The sequence below is a fragment of the Calypte anna genome, chromosome 11 (assembly GCF_003957555.1).
Source record: "Calypte anna isolate BGI_N300 chromosome 11, bCalAnn1_v1.p, whole genome shotgun sequence".
NCBI classification, from domain to species: Eukaryota; Metazoa; Chordata; class Aves; order Apodiformes; family Trochilidae; genus Calypte; species Calypte anna.
This window is the reverse complement of record NC_044257.1, coordinates 1,505,838-1,525,360: the sequence shown is the minus strand read 5'-3', so window position 1 is coordinate 1,525,360 and position 19,523 is coordinate 1,505,838. Positions and strand designations below refer to the sequence as shown.

The 19,523-nt window shown below is 59.1% G+C and overlaps 1 protein-coding gene across 1 annotated transcript; it reads left to right on the top strand.

Moving 5' to 3' along the window:
- Positions 1–977: 977 nt before the first annotated feature.
- Positions 978–19,224, top strand: HSD11B2 (hydroxysteroid 11-beta dehydrogenase 2). The gene is made up of 6 exons (XM_030457989.1): positions 978–1,485; positions 16,916–17,128; positions 17,356–17,541; positions 17,771–17,908; positions 18,309–18,661; positions 18,817–19,224. Exons 1-6 carry the CDS (start codon positions 978–980, stop codon positions 19,222–19,224), a joined length of 1,806 nt encoding a protein of 601 aa, XP_030313849.1.
- The last annotated feature ends 299 nt before the right edge of the window (positions 19,225–19,523 follow it).

The following is a 19,523-nucleotide window of genomic DNA, read 5'->3' as shown; positions in this document are numbered from 1 at the left end:
CCCACACGGCTCCACCACACCATAGCCCTGGTGTAATGCTTGGCACAGGGGGGGGTGGCAGGGTGCTGCCTGCTCGGGGTGGTAAACCTACAGCAGGGCAGCGAGCAGTGATTTGGAATAGCCCGGGGACATCAGGTGGCATCTGGCTGGGGCAGCACTCTGTGAGGGGACACACCAGTGGTGGGGTGGCCCTGGGGGCCCCATGCCCCCCCAGTCCCAGCAGGGTGTTGGTGGCACTGGTTCTGGCCCCGGCATCAGGCAGGGATGGACATGTTGCTGCTATCTGATGGGAAGCTCTGCCTGGCACCGAACCAAGCCGGGCCCAGGCCAAATGAAACCTTGCTGAGCCACTTTGGGCCATGCCATGTGGCGTTGGGAAGAACTGAGCAGAGCCAAGCCGAGCTGTGCCAGCCATGGTGTGGCAAGTCATGGCAAAGTGAGCTGAAGCTGTGCTGTAGGTAGTGTGACATCTTGAGCCATGCTGAAGCGAGCCAAGCTATGCTGATCTGTGCTGTGCCAAGCTGAGCTGAGCTGAACAGAGCCAAATCGAGCTGAGCTGTGCCTGGGTAGGTGCCATCGTATCCTGAGCTGTGCTGAGCTGAGCTGAGCTGTGTCGAGCTGAGCTATGCCCACTTAGGTGGCACAATGTCCCGAGCTGTGCTAAGCTGAACCAGGCTGAGTCGTGCCAAGCAGAGCCGTGCCAGGCTGAGTGGTGCCTACCCTGCTGGCATCATCTCCTGCGCTGTCCTTAACTGAGCTGAGCTGTGCCTAGCTGGGTGGCACAATGTCTTAAGCCGTGCTGAGCTAAGCCGTGCTGAGCTGTGCCAGGCTGAGCCATGCCTACCTAGGTGCAATGATGTTCTGAGCCACGTTGAAACAAGAGGTGCCTACCGAGGTGCCACAATGTCCCGAGCCGAGCCGAGCCGAGCCGTGCCTACCTGTGTGGCACAATGTCCCGAGCCGAGCCAGGCGGCACGATGTCCCGAGCTGAGCCGAGCCGCAGGTGCCCCGATCCCCGGCGTCTCCCGCCGCGCTGCCCGGTGCCCGGTTCCCCGTGCCCAGTTCCCGGTGCCCGGTGCCGGTGCCAGGCTCGGGTCCGCCCGATTCCCATTGGTGGGGTTGGGCCGGGCCCCGCCCCGCTCCCCCCCGCCCGGGCGCTTATAAACGGGCGCGGCGGGGCCGAGCGCGGCGGCAGCGGCGGGGCCGGGCCCGGGATGGAGCCGGGGCTGGAGCGCTGGGCGTACGGCGCGCTGTGGGCCGCCCTGGCCGGTAGCCTGGCGCTGCGGGCGGCTCGGCGGGCCCTGGGGCCGGGCCGGGGGTTGCTGCTGCCCCTGGCTCTGCTGGCCGGGCTGCAGAGCCTGTGCCGCGCCTGCCTGCCGCTGCCCCTGGGGCTGGCCCTGGCCGCCGCCGCCGCCTGCCTGCTGCTGTGGCGGGCAGCGCCTCGCCGGCTGCTGCCGGTGGCGGGCAGAGCCGTCCTGGTGACAGGTGAGTGCGGGGGGACACGGCCCCCACGGCCCCGCGCACCCGCCCCCCTCCCTCCCCCCCGAGTCCCAGCGGCGCGGGGCTGTCAGTGGGGTCCCCCCCTCCCCCCGGCCCCGGGTGTCCCCGCTCGTCTCGCCACGTCCAAGCAGAGCCAGGCGGGCTGTCCCTGCTGTCCCCCCGCGCTAGGGAGTTGTGTCGGTGCCCGCAAGTGGCTCCGTGAGTCGCTGAGCCCCGGGATGCCGGGAGCTGCCTGCCTCGGAGCCGGGGAGGTGGATGGGACACGTGGTGGGGCCGGTGCGGAGCCGCAGCGCCGGTGGGGAAGCGCCTCGACCGGGCTCTTCTCCCATCCGGAGCCGCGCTGGTTCCTAGAAAGCTTCTTGTGCCATCTCTGGAGGCGACAGCAGAGCCGACCGCCTACCCGGGACTGGGCACTGCTACCTCATCCAGGGCTCAGTCCCAGGATGGGACTTGCTGGGGGCAAGTTGAGGGCGTTTCTCTTCTTTGTGGGAGCATCTCTGGGAAGAGCTGCTCCAGGGGCTGTGCTGAGCTCCCACATCGTGGCTGAATCTATTTAGAATACTTGGTATGCGAGTACTTTTCCTGCTCCTTCCTCCCGACAGCGGGACAGGAGGATGCTGAAGGTAGCTGGGGCCAGCAGGTGCTTTGCTGCGGGACTGTGGGAACGGACACGGGGGGAGGAGGAAGTGCTGGGGTCAGGGTGGGTGTTGCTGGGAGGGTCCTGCTGGCTCTGCGTGGATGCAGAGGGGAGAGGAACCCGTGGGCATGACCTAGGTGTTGTTTCTGTGGATGGGAAACCTGCATCCTAGTGGGAATGTCTGGGGTGGGCTTGGAGACCCTCAAGTTGGGGTTTTGTCTTGTTTCCCAAAGAAGTTAGGTCTGGGGATGCTGAGTGGCTCTGGTGCCTCATCCAGCTGGAAGGGCTCTGTGGCACTGGTGAAAAGCTGGGGGGAGATCTCTTCAGAAGAGGAAGCTGAGAGGAACAAGGCAGGGGATGGATGAATGATTGAGGTGAGTGAAGGTCAGAGCTGTGGCAGGGCAGGGCTGCCTGGGGAGGACATGTCTGACAGCCGGTGCTCACAGGTGCCCTGTGGCACACCGGGTCAAGCCTGCCCTGGCTTGGTGGCATTGCCCGTATAATTAGTGAGTCAGTGGCTGGAACAAGGTGTTCTTGCCTTGGTGTGTTGAGGTGACACCTCTTCAGCTCTGCTGTTTGCTCTTGGCTGTAAATACTTTGTGGTTTTACAGGTTCGAGGCGCGGGATCAGCGTTTCCTCACTGCTGCTCCAGCAGGTGCCTGCCAGGGGCCAGATGCGAGGGCTGCTCTGCTCAGGACAGCATCCCTTGCTGCCAGAGTATTTGCATAGTAATTAGCCCTGATTCTGTTGCAGATTAATTCTGGACACCTCCTGGCAGCTGCATGTTGAGTTGCTGCTGGTGTCTGAGCAGTGCAGGAGGCAGCCAGGCCTCCATCCTCTTCCCTGTGGGAAGCAAAACACTGCAGATGGTGAAGTGCTGAGTTGAGTGCCCTGGGGGTGCTGGGCACCAGTGAGGTTGTGTGAGGCTGGGGACAGGGCTTCTGGCACACTGGGTGGGTCAGCTAAGAAATGCAGCAAAGTCCCTCCTCATGCCTGGATGGAACAGCACAGGTCCCAACCCATAAACATTTGAGCGCTGTTTCCTCTTGTACATACTTCTTGGTTGCTGGCTTAATCCTGCAGCAGGGAGTTGCACAGGTTCAGCAGTGCTTACCTGGAGCAAGAGAATGTGGCTGTGGAGCTGCTGTATCTCCTGATCGAGGTGTCCTAGCCCTACCTGCTCTCCCAGCCCCTCTGGGATCCAACCCCAGGTTGAGCTCTGCATGTGATGCTCCAGCCCCATGTGCTGACCTGGACTTCAAAACTTGGTTGATGGAAGGGTTGGAGGAAAACTGACTGAGCAGCTCAGTGGGAAAGGAGCAGAGCAGATGTGGATGGAGCTGCTGACTGACCCCCCCAGAAGCAGGGACTGGGAAACTGTGGCATTTCCCATGTGCAGCAAATTTCCGTTTCTGGTGTTGCACACAGGGCTGGGGGTTTGGTCAGAGCAGGGAAGGGCAGCTGCTGCCTGCTGCTGAAGGGGAGCAAGAAATGCTGTGGGTGCATCCCTTGGGCTAGCAAAGTAGGTGGCCACTAGTCCCTGCTGTGCTGTGTTTAGCTGTGTCTGCGACCTCGGGGCTTTTGCATCCCGCTGGTCTGGCTTCCCTGGGAGTGTGGCTGGGGGAGGAAAGTGTTAATGCTGCCTTCCTGGGGGAGGTCACAGCTGTTTGCACCGAGGAGAATGCCCTCCTGTTCGGCTGGGCTGGGAGAGGTCAGCCCCTGCAGGACAGATGGGATGAGGAGGGGAGTCAGGATTGAGGATGGGAGCGGAGATCAGCTGCTCCGGCCCAGGGTTGGGAAGGGGATTGCAGCCATCTCCAGCTACTCTGAGCCTGCCCAGAAGCCCAACATGCCTTGAAGATGAGGCACAGGGTTTGGCCATGCCTGCAGGGTGGGCACAGACAGCTGCCTGCCCCCAGGTTGCTGGGGCAGGGTAGCTGATACCACCCTGGTGGTGAGGGGTGAGGGTGGCACCAGGGGTGAGGCAGGGCACCCTGGGCTGCTGCTGCTTGGCCTCAAGGCTTGGTTTTGACCCAAATCGGTTTAGACTTCAGGCTAGATCATCCTTTGGTCCTTGTGGTCTTAGCAAATGCCTGTGCAATTTGGTGAGTCCACACGAGGGGTCCATGTTCTGAGGGCTCAGTGTTCTGAGGTACTGGAGGGATGGCCCTGAGCATCCCAGGACCCTGCAGGGCAGTGGGAGCTCTGCCAGTCCCTTGCTGTTGTGTGGCTCTGCTGTGTGACACTGCTTGGGGTGGCTTTGCAGAGAGCCCACCCTCAAGTTTCCTGCAGATCCTTGCCCAGATGGAACCCAGCCTGCAGACCTGCAGAGCCTTCAGGGTTTGGCTGGGGCAGAGGGGAGACCTGAGCTGTGTTGGAAGGTTTCAATTCTTACACTTGCATGAGAAGTCAAAATTAGTGAATCCTTGCTCTGTCTGGGAAGGTTGCACCTGAATTAGATGGCTCTGGAATAACCCAAAGTCAGAGGACTGCAGCCTGGGGGAGGGAATTTGGGTCTCTCTTGCTGCTCTTTGATGCAGCCTGCAGAGCCAGGAGGCACCTGCAGAGCCATCTGTCCCCCAGCAAATCATCTTGGGGAGCAAAACTGCATGGATGCTTCAGAGCCAGACCTGCAGTGTTCTCCTCTTCTCCTTCCTCACTCAGGAAACCCAAGGTTCCCTGGTGAGGTTCCCATTACCATTGCATGCCCCATTAACCCTCTGAAACGGGTCAGAGCTTCAGATCCCCCCCCAAGGTTAAGGGAGGTTTTGCAACATGATTGTGGTCAAGTGGAGCTGCAATGGGCTCAGCAGATGTTGAAGCATCTGGTGAGTGTGGGAGGATGGAGTGATTGGATCCAGATATTGGGATTCTCACTCTTCTGTCACATAGGTAAATTGTTTTCCTTGGTGAAAAAGAGTATTGCTCCTATCTGGATTATGATGCTGTCTCTTAGAACTATTTTCCAGATAAATCACAGAATCATCGAATGGTTTGGGTTGGGAGGGACCTGAAAGCTCCTCCAGTCCCAACCCCCTGCATAGGCAGGGACACCTCCCACCAGCCCAGGGTGCTCCAAGCCCCATCCAGCCTGGATTTGGACACTGCCAGGGATGGGGCAGCCACAGCTTCTCTGGGAAACCTGGGCCAGGGGCTCAGCACCCTCAAATTAGAGAATTTCTTCCCCATGTCCAACCTCAATCTCCCCTCTCCAAGTTTAATCCCTTCAGCCTCAGTTGTTGGGGTGCTCTCCTCAGGGGTCATTTGATAGGTTTCAAAAACTGAACACTAGCAGCAAGGCAGAGGTTTGAAGCACTGTCTGTTTTAGTGGTATTCTTATCTCTAGATCTCAAATTAAAGAATTCCTTCTCTGTGTCCAACCTCAATCTCCCCTTTTCCAGTTTTAACCCATTTCCCTTCTCCTCTCCCCACCCCCCCATGTCCAAAGCCCTCCCCCAGCTTTCTTGTAGCCCCTTCAGATATTGGAAGGTTGCTCTGAGCTCACCTGGGAGCCTCCTCTTCTCCAGGCTGAACAACCCCAATCCCTCAGCCTGGCTTCCCAGGGAGGTGCTCAGCCCTCTTATAAATCAGGTGATTGAGGTATCAGGGGCTCTGGGATGGGCATCTCTGCCCCAGGGCATGGCACGCGGGCAGTCTGTGTTTGGCACTGGTGCCCATGGCCCTGCAATGAGTTAAAGCTTTGTGCAGAGATTCTTGAGGTCTCCATAGGCAGCTGCTGCTCTGGTTCTGGAGGTCCTGAAGCCAGGTCAGATACCCAGGGCCTTTCCCAGGCTGAGTGCAGGCTGCAAATCAGCTCATTCCCTGGAACAGCTCAGGTTTTTCCAGGATCTATTAAAAATTAACAGCAGAGACAACTGCTCCTCCAAGCTGAGGGGGGGACAGGACCAAAACCAAACACCCAAACGTCAGCCCTGCTGTACAAGCAATGAAAAGAGGGGATAAAAAAAAAAAAAAAAAAAAAAAGGCAGGGAGGGGCAATATTTAACTCTCTAGTCAGGAGTTTTAGGTTCTGGGAGAGCAGAGCAGGAAACCTGTGTTCTCTGCCTTTCTTTGCAGGGCTGAAGCTTTCCCCACGTAGCTTTAGGATTCTCCTTCTTTGCCTTGCTGAGTTTCTCCAGAAATGGGTCCCTGCTCCTTGCTCACCACAGCTGTTTGGGGAGATATGCTTGGGTTTTTCTCACAGATCTCTAAAGTAATCCTTTTCATAGCCTCCTAAAAGCAGGGACCTGTCAGGGGGGGGTTTTTTAGCACTGTTCCCCAGCCCCAGTGAGCTGAGGAGGAGGCAGAGAGAGGGGAGAAGTTGCAGAGTGCAGGAGAAGGGAGTTGGGCAGAGAAACCCGAGCTGGTTTGATTAACACTTGGGGTTATGCAGGGACATGAGAGCAACAAAGCAGGGACATGAGAGCAACAAAGCAGAGACTTCCCTGCTGAAATGAGATTGTCAGATGGGAACGGATGCTGATGGAGGGAAGGAGTGGAGGCAGTCGCTGCCCTCTAGCCCAAGGAGCAGCCCATCCATAATGAGGTCTGGATTGTGTTACCCACCAGTGAGCCTGCCTTCCCTCAAGCTGGGAGCTGCTTCTGGAACAGCTGAGCTGCTTTACTCCTGGTTGTAGCAGGGATGGTGGGCTTACTCAGTGGGGGTTTTGCTTGGAGGGAGTCTTCAAAGTGAAGACCAGGGCAAGTGTTTGCCTTCTTGTCTTCTGGGGGAGATTGAGATGAGTTAGGAGGAAGAAATTCTTTCCTGTAGGGGTGGTGAAACCCTGACCCAGGCTGCCCAGGGAAGCTGTGGCTGCCCCATCCCTCCCTGGCAGTGTCCAAATCCAGGTTGGATGGAGCTTGGAGCAAGCTGGGCTGGTGGGAGGTGTCCCTGCCCATGCAGGGGGTTGGAACTACAGGAGCTTTTAAAGTTCCTTTCCAGCCCAAACCAGTCTGGGATTCTGTAACCCCATCTGGGACACTGAATGTCCCATCTTTGAAGGGCTGCAGGGCTTTCACACCTCATCCCCTCCCTGTGTCTCTCCTGCCATCTCAGGTTCTGCTGTGGAGCAGCAAGGTGGAAGCCACCCAGGACCTTTGCACTCTTGCTCTCAGGGTGTTGCTATAGGGATAGTTTGGGGTGTTTTCCTTTTAACCTAGCCCAGCATGTTCCTGTTAGCCACTTCTTCAGTTCTCCAGGCTGTTGGGAGTCTCCACTATCTCCACTCCCTCTTCTTCTGTCCCAGCCTTCTCCATACAACAGGTTTCTGCTTTCTTCCCCACACCCTCTGACACCATCACCACCCTCCCCCCCCGAGGTCCCCAGAGCTTTATCACCACCTTTCCTGCTGGAGAGCTGCTTCCCCTGGGATTCCTGCTTCCTGTGGGGCTGCCCTGGGATTTGCTGTAATCTTGAAAAGCAGTTTGGGGCTTTACAGGCTTTGGTGGGCTGATGACCCAGGGGTGCCAGATGGTGGGTGCTCCCCAGACAGGCTGGGGATGGAGAGGAGGGGATGTGCAGGTGAGTTGAGGTCCTGGAGGAGGTACCCACCCTGGTGTCTTCTGCAGAAACCTTCAATGTCTGGCCTTTTCTTTCAAGCCTTTCTCTGTTTCTTGTGGTGGTCTTCTTGTGGTGGGTCTCTCAGCTTCCACCAGACACGCCAGAGCAGATTTGTCATCTCTTACCCCTTATCTCCCCTCCAGTGGCCATATTCCAGTCTGCCATCAGCCTCATGCCTTGCACATCTGCTTCTCGTGGCCAAAGCCACCATGACTTGTGCTTGCTCCTCTCCAGCATCCCAGTGACAAGCTGGACACAAGCCTGTGGTGTGCATCCATCCCATGGTGACTTCTCCTCTGTGCTGGGTTCTGCCTCTGCTGTCCCAAGCCCAGGGGCATCTGTGGGGTCCTTCAGCCTGTGTCACCATGGCTGTGCCCAAGCACTTCAGCCTGGAAGGCCACTTTCCTCTATTATGGGGAAAATGCACAAAAATAAGCTTTTGATGCTCAACATCTGACTCTTAAGAGCAGGAGGGTGAGGAGGGGACAACTTAAACTGGGGAGGAATGGGACTGGTGTGGCTTGAGGTCGAGGTCTAAGCAGCTCCAAGTATTTCAACAGCCAGCAGGCTTGGCTGAAGCACAAGTGGTACACACACAAGTGGTTTTTGCTCAGGCTCTGAAAAAAAAATAATCTGAGCTCCACATGGATCTTGCAAGAGAAAATACAGTTGGTGCAACCACAGAGCCCAGTGCCATGTGGGGATGGGCAGGGCTTGCACCTCTTTTTCTGCTTGCCTGGGCTCGTGGCAGTGTAGCAGGAGTTTATTTTTGTGCTGCAGAGGGTGAGGAGATGGCACCTCACAAGCAAAATAGAATTTCATCACCAAGATGCCCGTGAACTGCTTCAACCCCACTGAAACCACTGGAGCTCTGTTGTGGTATTGCAGACTTTGCCCTGTTTTGCATCATGAACCCCTGGGCTTGCTCTGGAGTGATTTCTTTGGTCAGCACTGTCCCAGTCTGGCTTTGTCCTGGCTGGCACCCTCTGTCCCAGCCCCTGGTGACTTCTCTGTAGTCAGGTTGCCTGGGGAAGCTGTGGCTGCCCCTCCCTGGAGGTGTTCAAGGCCAGGAGGGATGGGGGTTTGGGCACAGCCTGGTGTAGTGGGAGGTGTCCCTGCCCATGCAGGGGGGTTTGGGACCAGATGATCTTTAGGGTCCCTTCCAGCCCAAACCATTCTGTGATTCTCTGCTGCAGTGGATGCAGGGACAGCTTGTCCTCTACAGGGTTCTTCCATGGCTGATCTGACCCACCATGTGGTGAGAGCTTCTCCTGGTCCTGCTTTATTGTCCTGCCTAGAATCACCTTCCCTGGATTGCCCAGAGGGGTGATGATTCAGGGTGATCTCTGTGGAACAGCTGAGCTTCCCTTCTGCTGCTTCCCTTCTGCAGGCTCAGCCCTGCCTGTGGCAAAGCTTGGGCCTGACCTCGTGGGACCTGGGATGCTGTCCCAGGTAAGAGGTGGATGTGGAGCTTGGCTGGGGTTTCTCCAACCTGCTGAGAGCCCTTTGCAGCCTTTGGCTGCTCCCAGCAGGTGTCCCAGACCTGGCTTTGCTGCCACCACCTTGCTCCCTGGGAGCATCTTCAGTGCTGCATTGAAGATGTGGCTGGTGGAGCTTCCCAGCCTGGTTCTGACCCAACCTCTCACTCTCCAAAAGGTTGTGTTACCAGCACAGAACCTCTTGAGCCATCCCTGGGCTCTGGTGGCCTTCTCAGTGGCAGCTGTTGGTGATGGATGGCTGTGGTGGCTTCTGGTGTCACATTCCTGGTTCTCTGTGTTCCCTTGGGAGGTGATTATTAACCCAGTCGTTGCTGGAGCTCTTCACAGCTTCCTCTTCTCAGGGGGGGGGGCATTCCTCTCCCCTGGATTAGCTCTGCTGTGGGATGTGCCCCTTCCTGGGTGATGGCCTTGCTATCTTTTCCTGCTCATCCCTGCCCATGGGGCATTGAATCCTGAGGCTGGCTGCTCCTTTTTGGGGAGTCAGTCTCCCCTCAGTGGAGGTGTTTGCTGCTGATGATCCCCCCCGGGCCCCAGTGAGTGACTGCTCCTAAGAAATTCCCTGTGCCCTTTTTCTGCAAAACCCCAAAGTGTGGCCATGTTTCTGGGAGGAGCAGCAGTTCCTCCAGCCCTCCTGGTCCCCAGCTGGCTGGCAGCAGCATCACTGCTGTGCTGGGGCTCTCCTGGCTGCTCTGTGTTCCTTCTCCAGCTGAGAAAGACTCCAGAGCTTTTACACCTGCTGATGCAAGCCCTGAGGCTGAGCTGAACAGGTCTGGGCTTACAGCCAGCACCGAGGCTGCCTCTGAGCTCCTGGGTGGGTCCAGACTCCTCCAGCATCTCACCAGGCCCTGGCTTGGAGCAGGAGAAGGTGGCTGAGGTCCAGCCCAGCTGCACTTTGGCAGGGGGTTAAGGCACCTGGGTGGCTTTTAGTGACAGTGATGGGGAGGGCTGCGAGTCCCCATTCTGCCAAAGCTCTGGGCTGCTCTTGTGCCACTGAGTCCCCAGTGCTGAGGGATGGGAGCTGGGGCTGCTCCTGAGACATGGGCTTGGACTCAGGAGCATCCGTGAAATGGACTCAGGAGCATCCGTGCTGACCTCGGGGCTCCTCTCCACTCTGCTGCTCCGGGCTGTCTGGGCAGAAAATCAGCTTTTCCCCCCTCCTGTCCTCCTTCCTGGGTTTGTTCGGGGAAAGATGTCTCCCCAGGTGGAAGTGATTGCGTGTGAGGCTGCAGAAATGCTGGGCTAAGCCGGTGCCATTCACACCATCTGGCCACCGGCCCCAGCCTGGGGAGGAGGTGGGGCCACCCCCTGTCCCCTGTGCTGCTGGGCATCCCTGGCTCTGCCTTCTGCCATGGGCTGCCCTGGGGGGGGGGGAGCTGCCTGGCCCCCAGCCCACTGGATCTATTGAAGGGTCCTCTTGCCAGGAATTTGGGTCTAAAATGTTTAATTTAGTTTATTGAGCCCCTCTGAAACAGGACACTGAGGGCCAGCAGCATCACCCAGTGCCTGGGGAGGGCAAGGGGGTGGTGCTGGTCCCAGGAGGCTCCGTGGGGAGCAGGGATGTCCCTCTGCCAGCATGGCACGCTGTTGGCTTCCTCCTGGTGATGCCACGGGGACTGGGGGCAGTGGGTGGGTGGTGCGTGGCCAGGGAGGAGCTGGCTGGTGGGTGGCAGGGACAGCTCAGCTGCTGCTGGCACTGCTGCTCCTGACATCCTCCCCCTCCCCACGGCCCTGCCAAGAGTTTGTTCCCTCTCTACCATCATTGCTCCTCGCTTCAGAGCCGAGCCCGGCAGCCGGGAGGTGTTGGCCACCGAGGACCTTTGCTGGGTGCTTGCCCCACGCAGGGACCCTCTCCCCAGACCCCTTTCGGGGGGGTGGCACCGTGCCCGCTGCATCCTGCTCCCTGCCACATTGCCCCGGGCATCCTCACCCGCAGGGCTCCCAGTACCGAGCTGGGACCATCGCCCCAGGGAGCTGTGCCGGGATCCGTCCCCAGCGCCACCGGGCTGAGCCCCGGAGGAGCGGGATGCGAGGTGGCAGCAGCGAATCCTGGTGGGCCCAGCAGGAACACCTCCGAGCAAAATGTCATCTGTGTTTAGCTTGGCATCCCGGGCAGGATTTGAGTTTGAGCCTCCGGAAACAGCGGGTTAAAAGCAGCTCAGCGGGTTAATCCACTCGGCCTGATGTGTCCTTGAGCCCCATGCTGGGCCAGGGCTGGTGACAGCGGTGAAAGTCCCATCTTGGCATCTCGGACAGGGTGGTGAGACAGACAGCCCAGCAGCTGTGTGCTGAGGGGGTGGGATGGATGTCCTGGGGTTTAGGGAGCAGTGACAGACAGGGCTGTGGTGACATGTGGGGCAGAACAGGGTGGGGAGCAATGCTGCTGCAAGGGCCTGACCCAGCTGATGGCCACCTGCCTGCCTCTGGCCTGGGTGACATCTAGAGCTGTAGCAGGACACTGAGACATCTGTATGGTGCCCGCATTCTCCACCAGATGTAGCGGGAGGAGCCATTCTTGCTCCTGAAGCTCGACGAGCTGCTGGTCTCTTCCAGGACTCCAGCCACCACACAGCGCTTCCAGGGTAGAAGTGTAGCAGGAAGAGCCTTTCTTGCTCCAGAGGCTCGACGAGCTGCTGGCCTCTCCATGCCTCGCACCAGAGTGAGCTGAGGTTTTCTCTGTGGGTGTGTGTCCCACCTTTATTGGCCCCCTGGCCTTGCTCATGCCCAATAGGGGCCTGTCCTAATCAGGCACAGGTGGACTCACACCCACTCACTGGCAATTCGAGGCACCTGATTTATCTTATTTCTCTACATTTCCCCCCTTTTTTTTTTTTTTTTTTTTTTTTTTTTTAAAGCTTTCCCCTAGCTTACAGACATTTTAACAAACATACAGGATTTTTGCACATACAGGATTTTTTACAAAAATACACTTATAACTTACAGGATTTTAACCCTAGCTTAGGCAACCAAATGTCAGCCCAGGCACTTTTTCACAAAGTCTCTACCTTTTGTTCTTCTCCCTCCTGTTTCTGCTCTTCTCTTGGTTTCCCTCTGCTCAGGGGCTTCCAAAGAGAGAATCCTTCTCTTGGCTTTCCTTTGCTCAGGGGTTTTCAAAGAGATTTCTGGTTCCTCATGGGTTTCTGGTTCCTCCGTGGGATTCCATACTTTTACTTTTATTTACTTTTACTTTTTTTTTTTTTTTTTCTTTTTCCGTGGGATTCCATACCATGAGATTCCATCCTCCTGGCTTCCCTCCGCTCAGGGGTTTCCAAAGAGAGAATCCTTATCTTGGCTTCCCTCTGTTCAGGGGTTTCCAAACCAAAGAGCTTGCTGGTCATACCTTTCAGGGAGAGTGTTAGCCCAGGCACTTTTTCAAGTCGGGGATAATGTTCCTGTTGTTAGTTCCTCACACTGCTGCTTCTTTAGATGTCTGTATGTTGCCCGCATTCTCCACCAGATGTAGCCGGAAAGGAGTCTCTTGTCCCGGATGAAGCGTCGATACGATGATACAGACTCGTAGGACGTGATCCGAGTCTATTGCCCACAGCGTGGAACTAGCAAAGATGGTCTGCTGCTATGGAAGCAACCAGCCACTCTCTAAGCTAGCTCTAGAATGAGCTGCCTCGGTGGGTGTGAGCCTCACTATTTATTGGCCCCATGGTCTTGCACATGCTCCATAGGGGCCCTGCCCTGGCTGGGCACAGGTGGAGTTGATAGCAGCTCACACCCACTTCTTGATGATCAGAGGCACCTGGTCGCTCTGTTCCACTACATAGAGCTGTCCCAAAGGATGCCCCATGCCCCACCTCTCCTTGCCCCGGGTGTCCCTGGGGCTGCCCACGCTGCCAGGGCAGCATCCCAGGGATGTGGGACAGTCCCTCTGCAGCTGCCATGCCAGGCTCCCTGGGCAGGGGTGGCCACAGAGAGAGCTGCTCCTGGGGAGCTGCCACTGCACCCAGGCACCCAGCAGGCTCTGGGCAGCTTTGCAGCCATGTGGGGCATCTTCAGCCTGGGTGTACTTCTGGTCCTCACCCATTGTGCATGGCTCAGGGGTGAGGATGCACAGTCTCTCTGTTTGGGTATGAGGGTGTTTGGCTCATGGTTTGGAGATGATGCTTGTAGCTCAGGGATGAGGATGCTGAGCTCACAGTCAAGGCTGGATATGCACAGCTCATGGTTCAGGGACTGGGAGGGCTCTCCCACTCTGTGGACCCATGCCACCAGCCCCCCCATCATGTCCCGTGTGGGTGGTTGGCAGTTCCTGGGATGTGGCCACCCTGTCACCAGTCTCAGCTCTGCTCAGCAAATTGTGGTGTGGATTTTGAGCCCATGCGTGGCAGCCTTGGAGCTGGCTACAGGAGCAGCATGAGTACCTGAGACAGGAAGATAAGCCAGCACTGTGCCATGCCTGACTCACCCCAGAGAAATGTGCCTGATCCCAGCTGGGACAGTGGCTTCAGCTGGTGGCACCAAGCCCAGCCTGGCTCACTGCAGCATCAGGGGAAGGCAAGTGGTGCCCAACCCTGTGGGCAGCCTGGCAGGGGTTCAGCCCCTCCAGTGGCTTCCACAGGTGAGAGGCACCTTGGGGCCATGCTGGTGGGGGGGCCTCTCTGTCCTCTGCACCCCAAGATGCTGGAGGTGCATGCTGGAGCCAAACCCTTTTGCTGGCTTGAGATGGGAAAGCAGAGGCTTGTTGTGTCAGAGTCCCAGGGGTGGCCAATGTGCCCCACTCCTGGGGGGGAGCACTGCAGTGGTTGGAGCTTCTGCAAAGTCCCTGGGATTGCTGCTGAGCTGCTGCTCTGTCCAGCCAGCCCCTGGGGCAAGTGTTTGCCCTGGCTTGCTGAGCCTGCAGGTTTTGTAGCATCAAAGAATAATTTGGGTTGGAAGGAAGGGACCTCCAAGGGTTATCCAGCCCAACCCCCCTGCAGTCTCAGGGACACCCTCACCCAGCTCAGGTTGCTCAGAGCCTCCTCAAGCCTCACCTTGAATATCTCCAGGGATGAGGCCTCAGCCATGGGCAACCTGTGCCCTTGTTCCCCCATCCTCATGGCAAAGAACTTGTTCCTGACATCCCATCTAAATCTCCTCTCATTCAAACCACTGCCCCTCATCCCAGCACTCCAGGCCCTTGCACACAGTCCCTCTCCAGCAGGCAAGGCAAACACGTTTCAGTTTGCATCCCGGCTCTGCTCCAGCTGCAGCAGAAGCCCCCGGGGGCTGCAGGGGGATGGGATGGGGGTTTGGAGCCGCCCTCACTCCTCCGCCGTCCCCTCTGTGCCGGCTCCAGCCGCCGTCCTTCCATCCCACCGGATGCAAGCCCCTGTTGGAAAGGCAGGAGCCGGGGCAGGAGGGAGCTGGCGCCGGCATCTCCGGCTGATGCAGCATCCTCGGCGGCGGCTGCCCCGGTCCAGCCTTGTCGGGGCAGCACAGAGACCCCAGACTGCCCGGCTCCAGCGCTCCGGGGAGGGCTGAGCCAGCAGCCACGGCTCCAGCGTCGGTATGGCTGATGGCCTGGGGTGCCGGTAGCCACGAGGAGCGAGCAGAGCCCTGGGCGAGCTGCCGTGCTTCGGGGCCACGCGTCCCGGTCCCGCGGGGGTTGGTTCTCCCTCCCTGCGCTCTTGAGCGCGGCAGTCGGGAAGCTGAGCAGCGCTTGAGTCCTTAAATAACACCAGAGCATCCTCGGCCTCCCGGCCCCGGGCCTCCCGCCAGCCTCCCAGAGGGGTTTTGGGGTTTGTGATTGTTTTTTGGGTTTTGTTTTTGGTGTGTGTGAATAAATTAAAACTTCCGAAACAAACCCTCCGACCGCCCTGCTCCTCCAAGGCAAAACAAACGCAGCCTGGCTGGGACAGCAGCAGCCGTGTTTGCTCCCTCCTTGCCAGGCTTGCCTGAAACGAGCTCCTGGCTCCCTCGGGTTTTTTTGGGTTGTTTCCCGGTGTTTTGAGGCTCAGGAAGTGATGAGGTGCTGTGTGTTTGGACTGGAAGCTTTTTCTTTCTTCCTGGCTGAGTCAGGAGCAGGGCAGGTAGCTGTGTCCTGGCAGCACGGGGAGGCTGTGGCCCCAAGCACTTTTATTTTTAAACCTTATCTTTATTGCAGTTTTCTCCTTTTCTCGTTGAGAAAAGCAAAATGCACCTTCTCTGTCCAGCCACCTGACCTGTTCCCATGGAGGGGAGAGGTGAAGCAGCCTTCAGCATCCCTGGCAGCACCGGGGATGACACCCGAGGGGTACCAGGGGGATGCTGAGGCAGCCGGGCAGCCCCACATGGTGGGTGCTGGGTGGCTCTGCTGGGAAAAGGCTGTGCCTGCTCCCCCTTCCTGCTGGCTGAGCTCCTCCGGGGTGTGTTATCACCCTGGCCTCAGGCCAGGAGCTTTATTACGGGTTTCTGACGCAGCAATAAGGTAAAGCTGAGTGGGGACCAGCCCGTGGACACTGATGGCTTAGGTGGCACCCCGAGAGCTCAAACTGAGGTCAAGATGAGGGGTGAGGAAGCAGGGAGCTGGGAGGGTGAAGAGGGGGAGCAGTCCCCATGCCCACCCTAGGGCTGGAAGGATGGGTGGTGGTGGGGGTCCCATGTCTGGAGGGGACCCATGGAGCAAGTGGCAGTGCCCAGGGCCACTGTTGTGTCTACCCCAGGGTGTTCCCAGTCTCTGGATAGAGGCCTTTCCCAGGGATGTCCTAAGGAGCACCCATGGGTGGCAGGCAGGAGGGTGCAGGGGCCGTGGGGCTGATCCTGCAGCTCTCTCCAGTTAATGGTTAATGTGGCCAGGCAGCAGTGGTGGCACGGGCTCCCTGAGCTATCAGCTCTGCCATCGGCCCCGGGAACAGTCTGTACCTTGCTGCTCCTGATGTTTGTTTGCATCTCGGCCGCTCCACCCCGGCCACTGGCCTGCAACACCCACCTCCCGCCCAGGCTGTCCCCCTGCCACCCCAACACTGCCTTTGAGGGTGACAGTGTCACCTGCACTGGCCCTGCGTGAGCTGAGATGGAGGAGGTGAGGGTGGGAATGGGCATGGCAGCACCCTGTGCTCCCCCCACCCGGGACATTCCCGTTGGATGCTCCCAGGAAGGGTGCAGGGTGGCAGGAGCAGACTGGGATCCCTTTTTTTCTCCCTGGGCACCCCTTGGGGCCCCACTGAGCTCCCAGCTGGCATGGCAGGGCTCATCCTCCACCACCACCACCTGTGTCCCTGCAGCACCTCTGCTAACGGGGCTTGTCCCAGGGCACCCTTTTCTCAAAAGAGGGGCTGTGCCTCTTGGCCACCGTCTCTGGGAGCTGAAAAGCAGTCAGGGAAAGGCTCTGCATCCCACGGAGCCTTGTTCCAGCTCCCCATGGTGCTCCATGGAGCTTTTGGAGGACATTTCAGGGGCAACAGCTCCCACTGCACATTCCTGCTGGGCTCTGGGCTGCCCTGGTGCCTCCTTGTGCTGTGCCCACATCTCGCATCACTCAGGGAGATGGGGTTGTAGATAAGGGAATGTTTTCTTCTTCCCACGTGTGATATGGGAGAAAACAGCAACTCCACAGCCTGTGAATGTCCTAGGGGAAGGTCACATCCACACAGGGGCTGGAACTGGAGTGGGCTGGCAAGTCCTGAGCAGGGGAGCGGTGCCGGAGGATTTGGTCCCTGGGGATGCAGAGGCAGTGTTGGAGGGATCCCTGGGGACCAGCAGGCCAGCGGCTTTCACTGACCACTCCAGGGCTCTTCTTGGCCTTTTTTTCAGGCTGTGACTCGGGCTTTGGGCAGGCAACAGCACGGCACTTGGACACCATGGGCTTCCGGGTGTTTGCCAGCGTGCTGGACCCGCAGGGGCCCGGAGCCCAGGAGCTGCTCAGGAGCTGCTCACCGAGGCTGACACTACTGCAGATGGACCTGACCAAACCAGGGGACATCCAGCGTGTCCTGCAGCACATCCAGGCCCACACCAACAGCACAGGTAGGAGCCCCTGGCACCCCTTGAGACCCCACTGAGCTCCCAGCTGGCACGGCAGGGCTCATCCTCCACCAGCACCACCTGTGTCCCTGCAGCACCTCTGCTAACAGGGCTTGTCCTGGGGCACCCTGCGATTCCCTGCAGGAGCCCCGTGAGCCAAGGAGCAGCTGGGAGCCCCAGGGTGGGGGATTCTCCATTCAGGTGACCTCTCGAGCATGCCATCCCTGCAGGGCTCTGGGGCCTGGTGAACAACGCTGGCTTCAACGACACCATCGCCGACGCAGAGCTGTCACCACTGGGCAAGTTCCGTGCCTGCATGGAGGTGAACTTCTTCGGGTCCCTGGAGCTCACCAAGGGGCTGCTGCCCCTGCTCCGCTCCGCCGGCGGCCGCATCGTCACCGTCAGCAGCCCCGCAGGTGAGCTGCCCCTGTGACCCCCCCCCAGCACCTCCAGCCTGGGCTGAGCATCCCCATGGTGTAGGATGGATCCCACCCCACCCTCAGCCCCCAGCCCAGGCACCTCTGCTTCCCCTGGCACCCTCATCAGCCCTTTCCGTGGGTGGTGGCCGGGAGCGCAGCCCCATGCAAGCCCTCCCGGTCCCTTTCTGCCGCTGAGTCTGCTCACTCATCCTTTTGTCCCTGCAAGGTGACCTCCCCTTCCCCTGCCTGGCAGCTTATGGGGCCTCGAAGGCAGCCCTCAGCCTGCTCATGGACACCTTCCGCAGTGAGCTCCAGCCCTGGGGTGTCAAAGTCAGCATCGTCCTGCCCGGATACTACAAAACAGGTGAGAAGGTTGGGACCTGCTCACTGCCAGCACCCACAGGCAAAGTGGTTGTACCCTGAGGAGGCAGAAGGGATGGAGCAATGGCAGGAGCAGCTGGCAGTCAGCTTCTGAGCCCCCCCTTGGCCACTTCCCTAGGGATAGTGGCCATCCCGTGGGTTCTCACTGGTGAGAGGAGGGTGAGGATGAAGCCCCAGTGCCCACAGGGCTGGCTCAGTGAGCTCATGGGAGCACAGTCCCCACTGCAGACAGATCCCAGAAAAGCCACCACGATCCTTTCACCTCCCGGCAGATCCCTGCCAGGGTTCCAGCAACCCAGAGGGCAGGGAGGGGAGGGGACAGGGGGGAAGGAGGATTGAGGAAGGGGGGCCAAGCAGTTGACGGGGGGGCCACGTCCTTGCAGGGACGACATGCGACCCTGCCTTCTGGAACCTGCAGAAGCAGAGGCTGGTGGCCAGCCTGCCCCCGGAGCTGCTGCAGGCTTACGGCGAGGACTACGTGGAGGAGATCAACCGGCAGTTCATCCAGTTCATGAAGGTGGCCGTGGAGGACCTCAGCGCCGTGGTGAACAGCATCACGGACGGGCTCCTGGCCGCCAGCCCCGCCGTGCGCTACTACCCGGGGCAGGGCCTCGGGCTGATGTACTTCATCCACCGCTACCTGCCCTACTTCGTCCGGGACTTGTTCCTGAAAGGATTCTTCATCAACCCCAAGCTGCCCCGAGCTCTGCGGCGGGAACATCACAAGGAGGCCAAGGTGGGCTGAGGGCTGCGGGGCCGGGGCTCCTCCCGGGGTTCCCAGGCACGGCAGCCCCCAGGCAGTGCCCTCCCGTTCCCCGGGGGGACGCTGGGCACCAGACCCGATCGCTTCCCACAATCAGGCAGACGCAGCTCTATTTTCTATCGCGCCAGAATCAACGTTTTCTAGAGACCCTGGTTTTGTATTTTTTTCTACCCGCGCGTCCTCCCGAGGGGCCGCCCCTGCCTGACTCCGCGGCTCCGCACCACACGCTGGGATGCACCTGGGGTGGTCCCCGGCCACCCGGCACCTTCCTCACCGCCGGGGGGGCTGCAAGCATCTGTCTCCATCAGCTCTTGGCTAGGTCAAGCCTGGGCTCCTGCGGGCACTGCCACGCCAGCCCTCGCTGCCCTGCTGCTCCTCACACACTCCAGGTGCTCCCGGGGAGCGCAGGGGCCGCAGCCGGGCTGCAGAGCTCTTCACGAGGTGAACCGTGTGATTGTCACTTTTTAAATAAATCTGTTCTTGATACGCTGCTGGGCTCCGGACATCTCCTTCTCACACTCAGGTGTCCGGGGTGACACAACGTGGCCGCAGCCTGGCAGGGGGGAGCAGGGCCAGGGGCAGCCTCAGAGCCCCTGAGAGCTGGCACCCACCTCCCACTGCTGCCAACCCTGCCCCAAGGTTGCTGTTTCATAGCATCACAGAATAGGTTGGGTTGGAAGGGACCTTAAAGCTCATCCACCAGCCCAGGTTGCTCCAAGCCCCATCCAACCTGGACTTGGACACTGCCAGGGATGGGGCAGCCACAGCTTCCTTGGGCAACCTGGGCCAGGGGCTCAGCACCTCAGATTAAAGAATTCCTTCCCCATGTCCAACC